The sequence below is a fragment of the Hypomesus nipponensis genome, chromosome 22 (genome assembly GCF_054491055.1).
Source record: "Hypomesus nipponensis isolate SF chromosome 22, ASM5449105v1, whole genome shotgun sequence".
Lineage (NCBI taxonomy): Eukaryota > Metazoa > Chordata > Actinopteri > Osmeriformes > Osmeridae > Hypomesus > Hypomesus nipponensis.
Window position 1 is genome coordinate 6,007,737 of NC_140382.1, and position 19,008 is coordinate 6,026,744.

The 19,008-nt window shown below is 47.8% G+C and overlaps 3 protein-coding genes across 5 annotated transcripts; 1 reads left to right on the forward strand and 2 right to left on the reverse strand.

Moving 5' to 3' along the window:
* Positions 1-1,136: 1,136 nt before the first annotated feature.
* Positions 1,137-10,539, reverse strand: ark2n (arkadia (rnf111) N-terminal like PKA signaling regulator 2n). Of its 3 annotated transcripts, XM_084687818.1 has the most exons (5): positions 10,140-10,505; positions 8,284-9,199; positions 2,086-2,262; positions 1,579-1,690; positions 1,137-1,426 (listed from the first exon to the last, which is right to left on the reverse strand). In XM_084687818.1, exons 2-5 carry the CDS (start codon positions 9,125-9,127, stop codon positions 1,237-1,239), a joined length of 1,323 nt encoding a protein of 440 aa, XP_084543944.1. In that variant the 5' UTR covers positions 9,128-9,199; positions 10,140-10,505; the 3' UTR covers positions 1,137-1,236. The 3 variants fall into 3 exon arrangements, with proteins under 3 accessions (XP_084543944.1, XP_084543946.1, XP_084543945.1); XM_084687820.1 differs by lacking the exon at positions 2,086-2,262 and having other exon boundaries at positions 10,140-10,513; XM_084687819.1 differs by lacking the exons at positions 1,137-1,426; positions 1,579-1,690; positions 2,086-2,262 and adding an exon at positions 2,767-6,261 and having other exon boundaries at positions 10,140-10,539.
* A 776-nt stretch (positions 10,540-11,315) lies between these two features.
* haus1 (HAUS augmin-like complex, subunit 1) lies at positions 11,316-13,627 on the reverse strand. The gene is made up of 9 exons (XM_084687292.1): positions 13,486-13,627; positions 13,156-13,330; positions 12,843-12,978; positions 12,567-12,701; positions 12,287-12,410; positions 11,973-12,038; positions 11,810-11,881; positions 11,673-11,720; positions 11,316-11,517 (listed from the first exon to the last, which is right to left on the reverse strand). Exons 1-9 carry the CDS (start codon positions 13,504-13,506, stop codon positions 11,443-11,445), a joined length of 852 nt encoding a protein of 283 aa, XP_084543418.1. The 5' UTR covers positions 13,507-13,627; the 3' UTR covers positions 11,316-11,442.
* A 530-nt stretch (positions 13,628-14,157) lies between these two features.
* atp5f1a (ATP synthase F1 subunit alpha) lies at positions 14,158-18,626 on the forward strand. Its single transcript, XM_084687931.1, has 11 exons — positions 14,158-14,309; positions 14,999-15,074; positions 15,254-15,423; positions 15,962-16,135; positions 16,341-16,507; positions 16,684-16,984; positions 17,124-17,348; positions 17,458-17,565; positions 17,731-17,875; positions 18,080-18,230; positions 18,406-18,626. Exons 1-11 carry the CDS (start codon positions 14,250-14,252, stop codon positions 18,482-18,484), a joined length of 1,656 nt encoding a protein of 551 aa, XP_084544057.1. The 5' UTR covers positions 14,158-14,249; the 3' UTR covers positions 18,485-18,626.
* Positions 18,627-19,008: the final 382 nt, after the last annotated feature.

Below are 19,008 nucleotides of genomic sequence, written 5' to 3' on the forward strand. Positions count from 1 at the left end.
TGCTTTTTTCTTCTCCAAAAGCTAACGAAGGGTGGATCAGGTCAGGTCAGCTGTCATACCTTTCTTAAGTGCTTAGGGGGTAAATTAGTGCTGAGCGTATCCCGTTCGGTCATGACAGTAGGCGAGTGATGCACTCGGGAAGGAGGCAGTCAGGCAAGAGGAGCCTTCTGGGTCGGGAGGAAGGCTGAGCTGAGGCTGCCAGGAGGTCTGTAGTGTAGCATGCCGTTAGCAGCAGCAGTGACGGGCGACAGGAGTCACTGGTCCTGCCCCACACACGCACAGCAGCGCCTATCCTGGCCTGTCATACGGCAGCCCGGCCAATCACACCGCAGCCTGGTATATCACACTGACCGGGGCCTCGCATGGCTCTCGTTTTGGTTTCAGAAGACTGGCGAGATCAGGTTGGTTCTACCAGGCTAACCGCCATACTGTATAGTACACACACCTGTCATTGTCCTCAAGGGTGTGGATGAGGTACTCAAAAGGGGGGGGGGGGGTAGTATTGCTATGGTTTCTGTAAAACACCCTCTGTATCTGTTTTCCACTTGTCCTGCTCTAGTTCATTTTCAGACGATTAACGTCATATATAGACGTCCTGTCCCCCCCATTCACTTAAAGACCACAACCAGGGAATTGTCGTCATCACAATAGTAAAAATGGCTTTGATACACCAAGATTGTAAATGAGGTTAAAAACAAATAGCACTCAGAAGCAGGAAGAGTCCATGATTTACAGGGTTATAGGTGTGGCCAACAACACCTTGAGAGGGGGGGGGGGGGGGGGGTTGATACGCAGGCCACGTTCTACATCAACTACTTAGCCCTACACCCTTCTTCACCCTTCTGGAGAGCGGAGGGATTAGACAGGTGTAAGTAACCCAATAGGCAAAACCCTCAAACCCAGCCCCTTACTGGCCACGTTTTTCTGCCACCCTATTTCTTTTCCCTGTCGGATGAATATCTCTCCGACCACAGGAGCGTGGGGCTGAGAGGGGTGGTGGTGGGGGTGTGGGGCTGAGAGGGGTGGTGGTGGGGGTGGGAGCGTGGGGCTGAGAGGGGTGGTGGTGGGGCTGAGAGGGGTGGTGGTGGGGGTGGGAGCGTGGGGCTGAGAGGGGTGGGGGTGGGAGGGGGGGTGGGAGCGTGGGGCTGAGAGGGGTGGTGGTGGGGGTGGGAGCGCAGAGGAGTGCAGAGGAGGAAGAAGGGGAGCAGAACGGAGGGTCTTCAGTGTACAAGTTGTTCAGAGCAGGTATTTGTGTCGGGTGTCCTCGTCCAGGGTGAGGTCCACAACCTCCGGGGGGGACACCCAGTTGGGCTGTGGGGACATAGTAGTCCAGAGCTGGCCCTGCCGGCCACTGCTGTAGGGCTCCACGGAGTTTGGTGTCCAGGAGGACAGGCTCTGGATCACCCCTCCTCTGGGATGGGCGCATCTGGGGAAAACATCATGAACACCACCCACCGTTAATAACATCTCACTCGGGCAGTACAAAAACCCAGTCATCAAATCTTACTGGGTGATCACACCCAGCCGTCGAAGAACAGTCCAGCTCCGTAGGCCTTTTCGACGGGCTCGCACACCAACCTCGAGTTCTCTTGCACCCCGACGATCTCCACCTCACTGTCGGAGGAGGCCAACTCCATCTGGCCCTTGTGCTGGGCGGGCTCCCTGTGGGACAGCTCTGCCTCCATGTGGCCTGGAACACACACAGCACAGCCAAACACACACACACACACACACATCACCCATGAAAGAGAGCATGGACACAGAGAGCTGCATACCCCCAGTGGAACACACAGAAACAGCAGTTGAACAAGGGATGAGGAAACGAGGAGCATCACACAATGGAGACGTCAGACAGTGAACGACTGTCTGGACGGGGGGGGGGGCGGTTCCTAAGCGAGGTTATTATACGAGGAGCGACACACAACAACAGAGGACACAGTGTTTCAAATGGATTTCGGTGCAAGACAAGCTCCCGAGGCCTCTCCAGGCTCACTCAGCTGCGGTAGCACAGTAAACACCGGGCGGCTTTCCTAGCGGGCGGAGGACCCGTTTGGTTCACCGTGGGGTTGGAGGGGGTGGGGTTACCTGGGAGAGAGTGGAGCGCTCTTATACACCCCACAGGGCGCCTGGCTGCCATCTCCTGGTCCCTGAGGGGTTTTACATCCTGCCTTATCACCGTGGTCCGGACTGTCCCCACATTCACACTCTCCAGGTTAGAATCAGTGTCTGAAATATCATAGTGGCCATCTACTGGAGGCCCGTCTGCAGAAGACACACACACACACACACACACACACACACACACACAAACAACTGCATTATTCAAATGAGGTCGCACAGATGGCCTTGACTGGGGATGTCCTCATTGTCCTCTCTGTATTGGACGATGTTTCACTGTTGCCGTGTCATTGGGGCACGGCTCCCCTATCGAAATGAATGCTCTTGCAAATGAATAGAAACACGCTGCTCTTGGTAGTTGAATGAGGTCTGTGTGTTTATAATGTGCTCGTCGCCCATGTTGTTATGGGGCTGAACTTCGCTTCGCCGCCGCCGCCACCACCAACACCACCACCACCACCACCAAAACATAAAACAACTTTATTCCCATGAGTTCAGTTGTTTTAATGGTTGTTTTTTGTGTGTGTGTGTGTGTGTGGGGGGGGGGGTGGTGGAAATGTTTACAAAAATGTCCACACAAGCATGGGGGACACCATTAAAGTCTCCTGGGAATAATTTTCCGAGCACACAAATTGTACCACAAGACAGTTTTAGGTCTCCGTTTTAATGCTTTTCAAATAACAGCCATTCTCAAACAAATCAACTCCTACTGGATGCAATCGTTACAAAAACAGTCAACAGAAGGTCATCTTCCACTGCGAATACAATAAGGCAAGTCAATGCAGATGCAGCAGTAGTTGGACGACCAGAAAATCCAAAATACATGTCAGAATGCAGAACTCGACTTGACCTTGGCCTGTATTTAGCCTGTGAGAGTCCTAGCTGCCTGTCATGTTGACTCCCTGGTAGAGGGGGGGGGGGGGGGGTGCTTTGAGTGTGTGGTTCCGTTCCAAACAAACCCCTAAGCCCTATAAATGTTTCCTCTCTGCATTCAGACAGCCATGCACAGGACTGTAGGGTGTCGACTGAATGGGCCTTGGGGGTGTATTAGGAATGAAGCCCCTGTCTGTAGTACCCTACAGGGCAGTCTCTAGGGGGGTGACACACACACACTCCAGCCCAAAGACTGAGCACATGTCTGAGGTAACCTGGACAGCGTGTGTCAGAAAAGGGGGAGAGAGCAGTGCATTGTGGGAAGGAGTCATGGCAGAGTCAACAGGGTGGATGGCACTGACCGCGGTCACCTATGTTATCGTAGATGCCAACTACTTCCCAGATTGAAACCTGGGGAGCTGGTGAAGATAGAAAAGACCACATATGAACCAAGAGTATCTCTTTGGTAAACACCAAGCCTGTCCTCTATGGAAATTCTAATGATTCAAAAGGAGAAACATAACTCCACTGTCGTACAGCATTCTCTTTTGTGAGCAGTGGTCAGAAAGATGAAGCATTACTACAGTCGTGTGAGGGACATGATCATCTCAATCAAACAAAAATGGAAGACCGCTATATCTAGGATAATGTAATGCAACACGTGAAAACAGGCAGAGATCTTTTAAAAATGTTTTTCAATCAAAATAAAATCGGAGCTAAGCTCCACTGAGCTAAACATGGAAGCAGTTTTCATACATTGCTGAAATTCGACAGAAAGGGGCCGAGAGATGAAAAAGACAGAGAAGATCCTGAAGGCATCAAACGAACACAGGAAATGTGATGCAGCTGACCCCCGGGGCCAGGAACACCAGCCCAGACAGAAGCGCCTGCCTTGCACACGTGCTCCTGGAAAACGTCTCTCCGTCTGCTATTAGGCTATACCAATATTTACACAACTATCAGGTAGACCACATGCACAGAAGATAACTTGATGTAGTGACGTAGTAGTACAGAATTGAAATCTTTAAAAAGGAAAAAAAGAGACAAGAGAAACAAACAAACTCCCAGGACTTGTCTGCAGGTCTGGTCTGCACACGGCGCAGTGCGTGTTCATCCAAACGTATAGAACGTTCTGGACATTCCACGACTGGGTATCCTGCACTTTGTTCCCCCCTGTTGGCCAGGTGCTGGGTTTATAACCTAGGTAGTATGGTGAAGGTCAGATTCTGCAGCACCCCATGCCTCCTATCTATCTAAAGCTAGCTGGAGGGAGGGGTGGGGTCTCAACCCCTCGTGAACAGAACCAAAGAAAGGACACTTTTTCCACCCGCTCTGTTTCAGTGAACTGGTAAACATCAACTCGACAACATGCGCTGTAAAGGCCAGTCTGTTCTATTGGCGGAACAACTCAGTCACTTGGTGTAAGACCTGGTTTCAGTTCGATAGGTAAGGTACTAAACAATTCAAAGAGGCAGCATTTGCTTCAAGCACTGACGAGGCCACAGACACAGACGGTGGACCACGGCCCGTGAACTTGACCTTGAAGGTATTGAAGGACATGTGAGGCTCTCTATATTGCAGCTAATAGCCAGTACAGCATGACAAATGTGAAGCCATCTTGAGCCACACGTGAACAGCCAGGTTTCCTTGATGATTTGTGCATCTCTATACTGCATTAATACACACATGACAAATCTAAATGGCCAATCATGGAAATAAAATAAAAAAGGCTAGGAAAAGAATCACATTCTAAACATAGGCTAAAAGATGGTGTAAGTTTGACATCCAATCTGATTAAAGAAATGGTGTGGGTTAGAAATATTGCATTCAGAATACAATTAGCTATTTATTATTAGTAGGCTACATGTTTGGTGTTGTAAAGCTATGCCACCAAAATAAAGGTTATGAAAGATTTAACCAGTCTTTGATTCAGATTCAGATCCACTGGTTCCATATGGTTTCTCAGGAGACACACAGCGGGTCAATGGCACAATGATTCCCCACCTACACAAGGCACATGCTATGAAGCAGCAGTCCCCTGCCTACTGGCCGACAGGGTGCTGTAATGCACATCTCTAGAACATGAGCTGACTGTGTGTGTGTGTGTGTGTGTGTGCGCGCGTGTGGGGGGGTGGAAGCTGGTAAACATGTAAACTTTTGGAATCGGTCATACTGCAAGCAATACATGAAGAGCCCTGACTTAGAGAGGAGGGGTCAATGTCCCGTGTCATCTAGCCTGATGCTTATTGTCAGATTGGAGGAATTAGCTTTATACGTAGCCATAGAAACAAGTCTTTTGGCCTTGTTGACTGAATCAGCGAACTGTTCTCCCCCCCAAAAAACAACATAAAAATCCCAACATATTTGTATCTCACAGTGATTCACAGTGCCAGCAGATGTCCTGCACAGACCGGAGAGGAGTCCCATCTAACCAACTCCACCTCAATGAAGTTGACTGATTGTATGTCGGTTTGGCATCAAATACTAAGTCTATAAATAAACTTGTACGAAAGAAAAAATCCTCACTAAAGCCAGGAACACCGCGCCGTCGAGAACAGAGCCAGCACAAAAGGTGGGCTGAGGACAGTGTGACCACGGGCTGGGTGCGAGGTCTGCCTCCCCCCAGAACAGATCCACCTCTGGGTCTTATGGTCGTGTACGCAACGCTGTCGAGAACCGGGATCCATTCAGAAAAACAGTAACGCCCTACTGGAGGTCGTCCCTGTGAGACACCAACATCAAAAAGACGACGTCAACAACAACAAGCACGACGACGACGACGACGGGCGACCGGGGAGACCTAAACGTTCAGCAGGGCGGGGTCGGACACGTCCAGGTTTCCGTTCTGAGTGGCCACTTCCGGCATGAGGTTGTTGTTGTTGTTGAGGGGCACGGGCGTCAGGCTGGCGCTCTCGCGCGCCAACAGGTACGCCGTCATGGTCTCCTGCGACTCCGAGGACGGCAGGAAGGAGCTGGGCGGGGACGGGCGCGGCCCCCGGTGGCGGTGGTGGTGGCGGCGGCGTCCGCCGCCCTCGCGGGGCTCGCTCGAGCGCTTGGACGAGTCGTCGTCGTCGTCGTCCTCCGAGTCGAGGCGCGTGAGCTTCTCCATCCACACGCGGAAGCGCTCCTCCGTCTGCCGCTGCATCACGGCGAAGCGCGTCATGGCCTCCTCCAGGACGCCGCCGATGCTGTTCCGGTCCCACGGGCCGCCGTCCAGCAGGCCGTGGACCGGAGCGCCCACGCCGGATCCCTCCGCACGGCTGAAGCCAGCTTTAAAGACATTGAGGCCAAGCCGTGAGAATAACACACAGAGGTAGCAGCAGGAGAAGAAACTTCATACTTGCATTGCTTGGAGGTGGACTTTTATTGTTTTGTGTTGTTTTGTTTTTTTTTGGGGGGGGGGGGGGGGTGAGAGTAAAGAAAGAGGGGGGTGCGTGCAGATCGACTCTTGACATGCGGATGGACTAGGTCATGCAGTTGTAGCGGTCTGGTCTGTGTGCGAAGAATGCGGTAATGGTTGATATGGAGGTCTAGAGATCCAGTATGGAGGAGAACGCTCTGCTGCAGGAGAGGCACACACGGCTGGGACTCGCAGGATGCCTCTACCCAGTCTTAAGGCTTAAGAATGCACAGACTAATATTGCTTCATAAAACAGAGGTAGATAATTAACTACAGCCCACACACCCGCACGCACGTCCGCAACGTCAAACACACACTCCCCAAACACACTACCACAGGTTCCACTTGTTTAACAAATGAATGAACTAGGACATTAGGCAAGTTTAACAAACTATTCATAGGTGCATAGGCTACAAGCTGCATCTTCTCAAACAGATGCTGTTCTAACCAACCCATAGAATTCCTACACCAGATCCTTCACATGACATCACAACTGTATCCACGAGAGCCAGAATGAGAGCTGTGCCAACAACCAGAGAACCAGAGTAAGAGAAGAATCTAGAATGCCATCTTAAACTGTGAACAAATAGCCTAGGCTTATGGGGCTATTTCAAAATGACAGTCCTGGGCTGATTCTGTTTGACTTTCTATGCTGAGGTTAATGGCCAAACACACACACAGTCCCCTCCCCTGTAAATGAAAAGCTCACACCTGAGACTAGGCCCTCATTACTAGGAAAGAACCGGGAGACAGTTTGGAACAAAGCTTTAAGGCTGAGGTGCAACAACAACAACAACAACAGCATGGCGCACAGGGACACGAGTGACAATTAAAGGCCGCAGAGACAACATCGAAAGGATTTCCAGCCAATCGGGCAGGCCAGGTGAAGGCAGGTGACATCCGCCCGGGCTGGGGGACTGACTTTGAGCGAACAACTGGAAACCCCTGACAAAACACCCAACTCGACGCGAGTTGGCGTCTAATTGGTCCAAAGTGGAGATTAGCCTCTAGGGGTTGATCTCTGTTCTGATCCCAGCGACCTTCCAGTACATGCCACATATCTTACAGAGGCTATATCACCGTGTGACGACCGTGCCATCGAGCAACTCCACACGAGTGCGCCCCGAGGCTGCGGCTGCACTCGATGTTAACACAACACTGGGAGCTCACTCAGCCTAAGCAGCTCATATAACATGGGCCCATTGTCTATTTACAGTCAATGCTGGAGGTTAAGAACGGCTGCACACACCCCCGATAACCACACACGTGGAGAGCAGCCCATTGACGATGTTCACTACACGGTGTCTAGATACCCCCAAACATGCAAACGATGATTCAAAACAAGTTGACTCAAATACAGAACACTCAGTACAGGTGATTCAGGTGACCATGTGGTTGTGATACACAGTGGGTGTAACCTGCAGGGTCATGGTGAATGGAGACTAATGCGGTGTGACAGGAAAATGACGGGACATTCAGTGTTTCAGCTATTAGGCCATCCATGTGAGGGGATGAACAGACATAAACCCAGAAGCACCCGTGTGTTGGTCTGGCATGTCAGCAGACTGACAACTGGTTATAACTCATGAAGTGTTCTTAATGAGTTCATCTCGAACCCTGTCGAGAGATGTGGGAAAGGTTCATAGTGACTGCCAAGTGACATGTGGGATGTGACTACAGGTACCAGTCAGTGTGTGTATCTTGGATTGACTTGGCTACGCGTATTTAGCATGATGTCTGTTATCGTGGCTATGGTGGTGTTAGCTCAGCATGTGTTCAATTATAGACTGCTACCTATTGTGTGTGTGTGTGTGTGCATAGGTGTGTGTGTGCATAGGTGTGTGTGCACGGGTGTGTGTGCACGGGTGTGTGTGTGTGTTTCAGGCTATTACCTGGGATGTCTGTGTTGATTGTCTTGCCGGCAGCCTCGTCGTCCTCGTCGTCGGAGGTGCTGGTGCTGGAGTCACAGGTGAGGTCGCTGTCGCTCGTGCTGCTGTCCTGCAGCAGGTTGTACTTCTTCCTCGCCGCAGCCTCCCTCTTCTGCCTCAGCAGACGCATGCGCTCCTTGTGCTTCTGGCTCCGGTGACCTTTGACCTTTGCCAGACGCCCGTTAGTCTGCTTCTCCGGCCCGGCACCGGGCGCCACCGCCGCCGACGGATGACAGCGGTTCTTCTTGGCGGCCATTGTGTTGGGGGTGGACATCTCGCTTTCGGAGCGCGAGCGCCGAGACTTGCGCCCCCCCGACGCGGCCACTGCCGCCTGGCCGCCTGTCGCCGTCCCCGGGTCGGCCCCGCCGTCCCTGGTTCCCCCCGCCCTTCCTCCATGCCCGGCGTCCGCTGCGTCCTCCCCCGAGGACAGCGTGTCCGAGTCAGCCAGGTGGCCGCTGGAGGAGGGGGACAGCATGCAGGGGTTGGAGGAGTCGCTCTCGTAGACGCGTCCGGCGGCGGGCTTTGTATCGCTGCCGGTGGACGCGTGCTGGGACTCCGGGGAGTCTCTGCGGAGCTCCTTCATCAGGCAGGGCATGGAGAGCAGGCCCGGCTCGCCCTCCGTCTGCAGGGGGCTGTCCACCTCCTTCTCCCCAGGCGGAGAGCTGGTGGTGGTCGTCGTCTCTGTTTTCAGTGTCTCGTCCTGCTCCCCGCGGACTGCGGCACCTGTGGAGCCCTCTTCTGAAGGACACTCGGGGAGGATCTCAGAATCCAAATACTCCTCTGACTTCTCTGAGTCGGCCATCTTCATGCTAGTTGAGTGCAGAGCCCCACAGTCAGACTCTCATAGACGACTGCGCATGGACAGGAACTCAACTACAGCCTTCCAATAAAGAAAAAGTTATCACTCAACCTTATTGTTATCTGGTAAACCGATCAAGAACTTCAATACAAGAAATGTTTCAATTGAGGCCATATGCAACCAGCCATATGCTTCATGTGAAACCTAGCTCTCTATTTGCCATACTGTATACTGATAGCTTAGCTGGCTATTATAGTGTCGCGTTTAACTAACCCTAAACCATATGTCGGCCATTCCTAAATTCAATATGGGACGCTTTTCGTAACATCTCGATAACACAGACGGGGTCTCATCTATCATGTATGAACAACACGGGGGTGACCAAGGCCATCAACGATCAGTCTCACCTCTACGGTCTACCATTGCACTACACTACGGCATTTGCGTTTGCTGGCTGCATTGCGAGCCCAGTACCTTATAGGTTCATTCGTACTTAAAACCGAACGTCCCAGGTCGCATGGTTACACCAAAAACGGTGGTTACGCGCAGCAACCCGATGATCATTAGATGAAAAGTGCATCATGTAATTTCTCCTATACTGTAATTTACTTGCAGTAACCTTATTTTACACGACCTACACGACACTCTTGGTCAATGGTATAGCACGGTACACCCCGGGCCGCCCAATAATACCTTAACGAATGCCCCTACTAGCCTTTCGGACGTACTACATTTCAGTTTAAGTGCGGTTGGTTTGCCTGCATACTAAACTTGAATATATTTGCACATATAATATGCTGCTTATGATACTTTAACTTGTCAGTCGATGGAACGGTAGAGCACCTGCGCCACTCGACACGAAGCGCTACCCACACAGCCTACTTGCCAGATAATGTTCCAGCTAGCGCTACAGTACCTAGCTAGCTGCCAGACTGCCATCTATTAGCCTAGTATTTAGCTATACACTTTGGCGCTAGCTTTGTACTGTCTGTAGTGTAAGCTACGCTCAGCAACAACTTACCGGGAATGTTATACTCTTCTTGTTCCAGTGTCTGACTTTTTTGACATCGTCATTAATTTTAACCCTAATTTAACATGCATAGGTAATACACACGTAATAAAGAACGTATAACTTGTGAAGTGGACCTTAGTCCACTTAAACCGTAGGATACGTTATTCTAGCTAGCTATTTCGCTAGCTATTTCAAAATGTCCCCATCAGCCGTTGTTCACATTAAAGTCTATGCGCCATATCCGTAGTGTGTGGGCGGCTGACTTTGAAGCTAGCGCCGCCGGTCGCAGTGGAGGAGTATGCAGGCTACGTGCCGAAGCAGTTGCCAGAATTCTACTGTGACAGTGTACTGCCATATATCAATCGCATCAGTTAACTCAAACTCACATGCCTTACATATAATCACATTAGGTTTCATACTAATCCTACGATTAGAGCTACACAAGTGTGCACACGCACCCTTTTAGATTTGGGCTTCACATTGTCATTTAAAGTTATTTTCCTTTTTATCCAAGGCTGCCATTGATGCTGAACTCGTGGTGAAGGTGGACTTCATGAATGCGTCCATACCTAAAGGAAGACCCTTGTAATGACGAGCCTGTTGATTTTAAATAGTGAAATGCTTATTGAAGCATTTTCACCTTATGGACACTCAAGCTTGTGTATGTTGATGTCCCCATGTATGTTTGGCATGACTAATAAAACATTCTTACTTTACGTTGCAAAATAAACACAGAAGCACGTTGCATTGTACAGTTGGCACAATGTCTATAGACCTGTTTTATTGGCAAAATATTATTTCTTAGTAGCGTACATATTTTTGTTATTTATAACATTTGGAATGTATTCTTTGACATGTATTGTCTAACCTACTGCACCCAAGAGTCCATGGTGAAGTTAGTGCCTGGATTGTACAGAAAGAGTAATCACTGAACCTACTTGTCCCATAGAACCCATCTTGCTGCAAGATTGTGTCACACTTTGTTGGCCCTGCCTTGTTTCCACTGTCATTAGTGTTTGACAAAACATGTGAGACATTGAGCTTTTGGGTCGAGTCACGAAGAAGAAGCCCAACAATCCCAATAGGTTTCCTTCTGAAGGATGAATCGATAATATGAACTATGTCACTTGTAAACAGGGACTATTGATACATTCAAGAAGGTCAATACAGAAATTAAGGGAAACATAAAGTAAGAATGTTTTATTAGTCATGCGAAACATACATGGGGACATCAACATACACAAGCTTGAGTGTCCATAAGGTGAAAATGCTTCAATAAGCATTTCACTATTTAAAATCAACAGGCTCGTCATTACAAGGGTCTTCCTTTAGGTATGGACGCATTCATGAAGTCCACCTTCGCCTCGAGTTCAGCATCAATGGCAGCCTTGGATAAAAAGAAAAATAACTTAAAATGAGAACGTGAAGCCCAAATCTAAAAGGGTGCGTGTCCCATCAAAATAAAAAAGACTTTAGAACACCTGGGGAAGAGTCTTGAGAACAGGAAAAAACAACTATACAAATACTGTGGCAAAAACTCACCAATTCCCTCTTTGCCTCTTCAATCTTCACTTGTGCAAGAGAGAGATTCTGCAGACAAAAAACATGGCACAATTGATCTGAGTACACACTATACAAAATGTGTGTGTTTGAATGTTCAGCGTTAAGAAACAACATACAGGGCTCAAGTCTCTATAAGGTTCCAGCTTCTTTGTCAAAGGCACAATTTCCTGTTTCAACGTGGCAACCTCCTGTAGGTAGGAAAGAGAAAATACTTTTTGTAATAACAGTTTGACTTCAAGTGTTGTTTCGTGTCTGCTATGTGTGAATACTGAGGCCTACCTCTGAAAGCTCCATCAGTGACTGGTGGGAGAGACGATTCTCCATGTGCCTCTTTGCAAGCTGATCCTGCAAGTGAAGATTCAAGAACATGGCAACATAGTTGTAATGGAGCAACATGGCCATTAGTGTGATACTATGGCAATGACAGTTTTATAACATCAAAAAAATGTGCTTAATACTACATATGATATTGTATAATACTCCAATTTGAAATGCAGTTTGGGCATTTTAGGCTAAATGTGATACTGTATGTTAGGCTATACACTGCACCAGCCCCAGGTGACTAAAGTATATTAATTATTTAATTGACTAACCGCGGACATGTTGTTCCGGAATGACAGATCTTTGGATTTTGCTTTCACAAAATCCATGTTCAGCAGCCTCTCCTCAGCCTTGGCGGACTCTATCGCCTGAGCATCCTTTGTTTTGTCAAGGTCCCTGGAGTTAGATAGAAATCGAATTGAATAACAGTGTTGACAATGTACCTTCTACAATGTGCTGATTAAGCTACAGTGACTATGAACCTTCAAAACAATGTTATATTTCAAACAACCATGTAAATGACAATATGAATCCTAACAGAAGTGAACTTACTCCTGTAAAGTCTTCCGTAGAACCAAAGTGTCTGCTAGTCTTTTCCTGACTGCTTTGAGCTCTCGGTCAAGTTTCCTGTCGTACTTCTCAGCTTCCAGGAGCTCGTTGGTCAAATTATTCATTGCAGGAATAAAGCTTCACAGACAATGTTTTATGAGACAATGCCATGTTTTTACAGACACGGCAAAAACGAACCAAGTATACCCTCTATGAAAAAAAGTTTGTTGTGTATGTGGACTTGCAGACAGGCAGCACTGCAGTTTAACATCTGTTTACCTTTCAAGAGAAGTGTCTTTGATTCCAAGCACCATGGCACAGGACACTAAGGCAGACAGGTAGTCAGATGAAGGTTTTGACAAACTTCCTGCAGACAGGCCTACTCCTTGTAAAACAACATCCTGGAGATGGGTGGCTGTATAAAGACAAATGTAAAACAAAATATTCTCATCAAACACGTCATTCAAATGTTGCCTTTACTACCTTACTACTTGGTACCAACTACCAAAACTATACCTCTAGTCCTAATCTCACTTTGAATAAAATAACTCGTTAAAATAGCCTAGCTATGAGGACATGTACCTCCACCTACCATCAGCCTGATATTCAGAGGCTTTCTGTTTGTGGTCCTCAATGAGCAAAGCGGTCTCGTTGCATCTTTTCTCACTTGCTACAGCGAGCTCGTATAGTATGTCCACAGTTTGTGTGTTGACCTCATATTGTGGAACCGGTTGATCTCCAAAGACAGAGGTGAGCCACTGGCTGACCTGAAATGAGAAAGCAGAGCTAACGTAACTAGTTAGATTACTTAGACTGTTCAAGACACCACAAACACTGCATCGTCTTAACAGTGATTCAGGAGACGTTAAGTAACTGATAATTTAGTCTGTAATAAACAATAAAGCACACAAAAAAATCAAACCTTTTTGCTTTTTTCACACATTTCAACAAACTAACGTAGCAAAAAGTTTCAGTAGAACAAGCGAGGATTCAGGGTGTAATTTGAGTTGAGCGGATCTGATTGTTATCGTTTCGCGCTCCATTCAATCTAGTTCTTCCATACACTTCCGGCTGGAGAGAGATTGTGATTGGATGTTTGAAATACACTCGTTTAGGTAGTACGGTCAGAGCCTGTTTAAGGAATTTTATTAGACATTTTCTGGTACGGTTTTATGCACACAATTTCTTTCATTTTTTTGACATATTTACAGGCTATCTAGAGCACCGCGGTGCCGAGATAGCCTATGCTGAGAGAGTAAATGTTTTGGATAAAGTTAAATTATCTCGGCTGTTTTGAATTTGACTTCAAATGTATTACGAAAGATCCAGAGAAGATCCATTCGTCGTAGGATTCCAGCAAATTAACATGAAAGTAGCCATTATGGATCTTTAAACATTCGTTATTTCTCATAATAGCAAAATTGGTGCTTTCAATTTGTGCATTTAACCATACCGGGAGAAAACTTTCAAAAGATGACTCGGTGAGACATTATTGCACCATTATGGTATGAAAAACATTCTTAAACGTACATAAGCATAAAACAAAAACTATTGGTAAATTGGATATAGTGTTTCCGGGGCACTGTGACCTTTCTATAATCATTGCTGTGTCCTCCATCTTCTTCACTCCGCTCTACGCAATTCAGCCGGTTCTGGAGTAGGGCAGATCCGCGTAGAAACATCAAGATGCTGTCAGTTCGTGTCGCTGCGGCCCTTGCCCGCACTCTGCCAAGACGGGCCGGATTTGTAAGCATTTAAATTGCATTATTTTACTAAAGGAATGTGTTTTACCATGCATGTTTGCAGTCAGTGGGTCAATGTTGGCAAATGGCGAGGCCGTGCATGCACACCGCCATCTTGCACTTGAGGTCTTGTTTCATAGAAGTGCGTACCATTGACATTTGATGTTGGTCATGCCTGCCATAGATTGAGACAAAAGTTCATCATGTTTCTTAATAGTTTCATGAAAAACTGTAGACTTGACCTTATGTTCATTGACGGTGCAGTTCTGCATGAAAGCAACGTCAATGAATGTCATTAGCTAGTTATTGAAGGTCAGATTTTGTACTAATCCACATAGCTACAAGTTTTCAAACGCGCTGTCCTGAGCATGCACGACTGTTAGGCACACGATGTGACACCGAGTGTATGTATTAGTGGTATAATGACTGCAAGTAGTGTTATTTAACTCAGCTGAGGTCTCAGGACATGCATGTCTAGGCGGAAGTTAACTTGATGGCTTACGAACCAGCGAGATGTGACATGACGAATTGTAATTATTTGCAATTTAATTTGTGACATTACTCTGCAAGGTCATGCAGTACCTAGACACTTGCTAGAGTGCTTACTAGTATGCCTGTTACTTAGAGCAGACTGAGGATCACTTATTTTCATTCTTGCCATTCAAATTTGTCTTTCTGAACCTTTCCTTGCAGGTTTCCAAAAGTCTCCCTGTTGCATGTGTAGGAGTCAAGCACCTCCACACCAGCAGACCATGGCTGGTGAAGACAGGTCAGTGCTGGACTCATGCTGACTGTATTGAATGGGTTAATCCCAGTAGTATTCAGGTTTCAGGCAGCCTCCCTCAATGCTGGATAGGGGGTAGTGACAATATTCTTTGTTGCTACACCTTGCTAAAATATTAAATGAGTTTGACAAATGTCGTCGCATGATTATTTTGTGCTCTGCAGGCACTGCGGAGGTGTCATCGATCCTGGAGGAGAAGATAATGGGGGCTGAAACCAGCAGCGACCTGGAGGAGACTGGCCGCGTGCTGTCCATCGGTGACGGTATTGCCAGGGTGTACGGTCTGAGGAACGTCCAGGCTGAGGAGATGGTGGAGTTCTCCTCTGGACTCAAGGTGAGACGATATGGGGTTGGTGGGGATTCAGAAGGTCTTTGCAGACCAAGGGAGATACATTTGGGCATCAATTAATACATTTCAAGCCAGATATCTGTTGTGCTCAAACAATGTATGATTAAAAGAAATCAGAGCTGTTGTAAATGATACAAAGTTTACTGTACAGTAGGCTTCAGTATGGAAATATAGCTTCCCAAATATTTAACCTCATTTTATGTCACTGTCTGTAAAGGTCTTCGTGTACGTTATGCGGGAGAAGCACTGTAGCTGCACTGTAGCTGCACTGTAGCTGCACTGTAGCTGCACTGTAGCTGCACTGTAGCTGCACTGTAGCTGCACTGTAGCTGCACTGTAGCTGCACTGTAGCTGCACTGCCCTACAGGAAGTGTGGGGAGGTGTATGCTTGACTTTGTTCATACAGAATGACTTTGGCCAAACATAAAGATCTGGTAGAGAAGTTGTCCGATAAAAATACTTGGCTGAACTTAGCACTCCTGAAACACCTGCTTGTCAACCACGTATCCTCTCACCTACCCAGGGCATGTCTCTGAATTTGGAGCCCGACAATGTGGGTGTGGTGGTGTTTGGTAACGACAAGCTGATCAAGGAGGGGGACATCGTGAAGAGGACAGGAGCCATCGTGGACGTGCCCGTGGGCGAGGAGCTGCTGGGCCGCGTGGTGGACGCTCTGGGAAACGCCATCGATGGCAAGGTCAGCAAAATAAGTTGATCTGCTGTGAGATGCATCTTGATGATGAGGAAGCAAAGGTTGTCAAACATGTTAAACATCTTTTGGATTCTAATGAGTTTGTTGACTCATTTAAAATAAAAAAATCAAGTCAAGGTTAAGTGAACATTTAGGAAGTCTGGTTGTCTGTATTGCTGGTCAAATGGAATGGTTGTGTTCTGTTCATCAGGGTCCCCTGGGCTCCAGTATCCGTAGGCGTGTGGGCCTGAAGGCCCCAGGCATCATCCCTCGTATCTCTGTGAGGGAGCCCATGCAGACTGGCATCAAGGCCGTCGACAGCTTGGTGCCCATTGGCCGTGGCCAGCGTGAGCTTATCATTGGTGACAGGCAGACTGGGTAAGTAGAAGTGAGCTCATTTGTGTGAAGAAGTCTTTGATTATGTAAGTTGAGAGGGGCCTGGGGCTACAGTTGGAAGGTGTATCGTTATTCCCCCAAACCACGGATTTAATTTGACCCATTTGTTTCGAACTGTCAAATGTAAATTCTCCAAATGCATCATCCTCCTTCCACAGCAAAACCGCCATTGCCATCGACACCATCATCAACCAGAAGCGCTTCAACGAAGGCACAGAGGAGAAGAAGAAGCTGTACTGCATCTACGTGGCCATCGGCCAGAAGAGGTCCACCGTGGCCCAGCTGGTCAAGAGGCTGACTGACGCCGACGCCATGAAGTACACCATCGTGGTGTCGGCCACCGCCTCCGACGCCGCCCCCCTGCAGTACCTGGCCCCCTACTCTGGCTGCTCCATGGGAGAGTTCTTCAGGGACAACGGCAAGCACGCCCTCATCATCTACGACGATCTGTCCAAGCAGGTTAGTCGGGACATATGTCAGTGTGCTTGGAGGAATACTTTTGTTTTGGGTATGTTTTGATCGCTTTGTGGTCCCGTTTTGTTCCATCATATTTGACCCGTCACTCTCCCCCCCCCCCCCCCCCCCCCCCTCTCCCCAGGCTGTGGCCTACCGTCAGATGTCCCTGCTGCTGCGTCGCCCCCCCGGCCGCGAGGCCTACCCGGGAGACGTGTTCTACCTGCACTCCCGTCTGCTGGAGAGAGCGGCCAAGATGAACGACAACTTTGGAGGCGGATCCCTGACTGCTCTGCCCGTCATCGAGACCCAGGCTGGTGATGTGTCGGCCTACATTCCAACCAACGTCATCTCCATCACAGACGGACAGGTGTGTGTGTGTGTGTGTGTGGGGAGCTGTGGCTGTACCTGTGGGTTCATGACTTTTTCTCTTTTTTTAATTTTATTTTTTTAACGTTCTGCAACCTGATCCCCCTCAGATCTTCCTGGAGACTGAGCTGTTCTACAAGGGTATCCGTCCCGCCATCAATGTGGGTCTGTCTGTGTCCCGTGTCGGCTCCGCCGCCCAGACCAAAGCTATGAAGCAGGTAAGCTCTCAGACCTCAGATGTAAACATGGTGTCAGCAGTGCCTAACTGTGACACAGCTGAAAAATGCCACAGTTAAATGGCTCAAGTGGAATTGTAGAATAAAATGGTTCCCGATCAATCCAACACATGTTTGATCTCAGCGTTGACCGTCCTTGTGTGCTAGGTGGCTGGTACCATGAAGCTGGAGCTGGCCCAGTACCGTGAGGTGGCTGCCTTCGCCCAGTTCGGCTCTGACCTGGACGCCGCCACCCAGCAGCTGCTGAACCGTGGAGTCCGTCTGACGGAGCTCCTGAAGCAGGGACAGTACTGTGAGTACCTGCCTGCCATGGAGCTACACTGAATGATTGTTTTGTTTTGGTCAACTGCAAGTCACCCTTTTTTGATTTTCTGGAATTTAAAAGGGTGCTTAGAGACACTTGTAATTTTGTCAAAAAGACCTCAGCTTTTGCCATTTATTTGATGTTTTCTTACTCTTGAGTGTGATTAAATATGTCCTCATTTATACCGTGCAGGCCCCATGGCCATTGAGGAGCAGGTGACAGTCATCTACGCCGGTGTGAGGGGACACTTGGACAAAATGGAGCCCAGCAAGATCACAAAGTTTGAGAAGGCTTTCCTGCAGCATGTTCTTAGCCAACACCAGGACCTCCTGGCAACAATTAGGTCAGTAAAGATTGTCTACTGCACATTCTGCCTGTTGCCTGGACACCCAATATGCATGTTCAAGGGACTTAAATACAGATTGAGTAAATCTATGAATATGCTTAGTCTGTGCCATGGATGGATTATAAACCCAATGAGTTCTCATAATTGTCAATGTTATCCAATCTCCTTACAGGGCCGATGGCTCAATCTCACCGGACTCAGATACCAAGCTGAAGCAGATCGTCTTGACCTTCCTTTCAAGCTTTGAGTAATTTTTGGTCCCCAAAAATGTTTTGTCAATGTTGCATAGTGCGCCTCGGTTAAACTTTCTATGAACTTCGGAAATTCACGTGGCACTTGATCTTTAATGTACAGATATCTCCTAACAGAAAATAAAGTATTCCTATGCCAGGAGCCTTGGACTTTTGTGTTTCAATGACCTTCATTGTCCTTTCTTCTAAATACTTTTTCAATTGAATCTTTTATGATGAATGATGTGAATAAATGGGAGGTTTTAGCTCAGTATTTAAAGCCCTTAAAGTGGTTGCAGCTTGAAATCCCACTATTTTAGGTCACTTTGGATGAGTGTCTGCTTAATGAATAATCATACATTTAGCACATTAGATACACATATAATTAACAAACTGTGCCGTTCAGTGTTTTTAATATTTAGGAATGATTGCAATCGCGTATTTTACACTAGATGCCTAGAATCTTGTATACATTTAAGTTCGTATATTTGTTAACCTGTGAATAAACAACTGACCTATATCGTCAAAATTGTCCACAATGAATC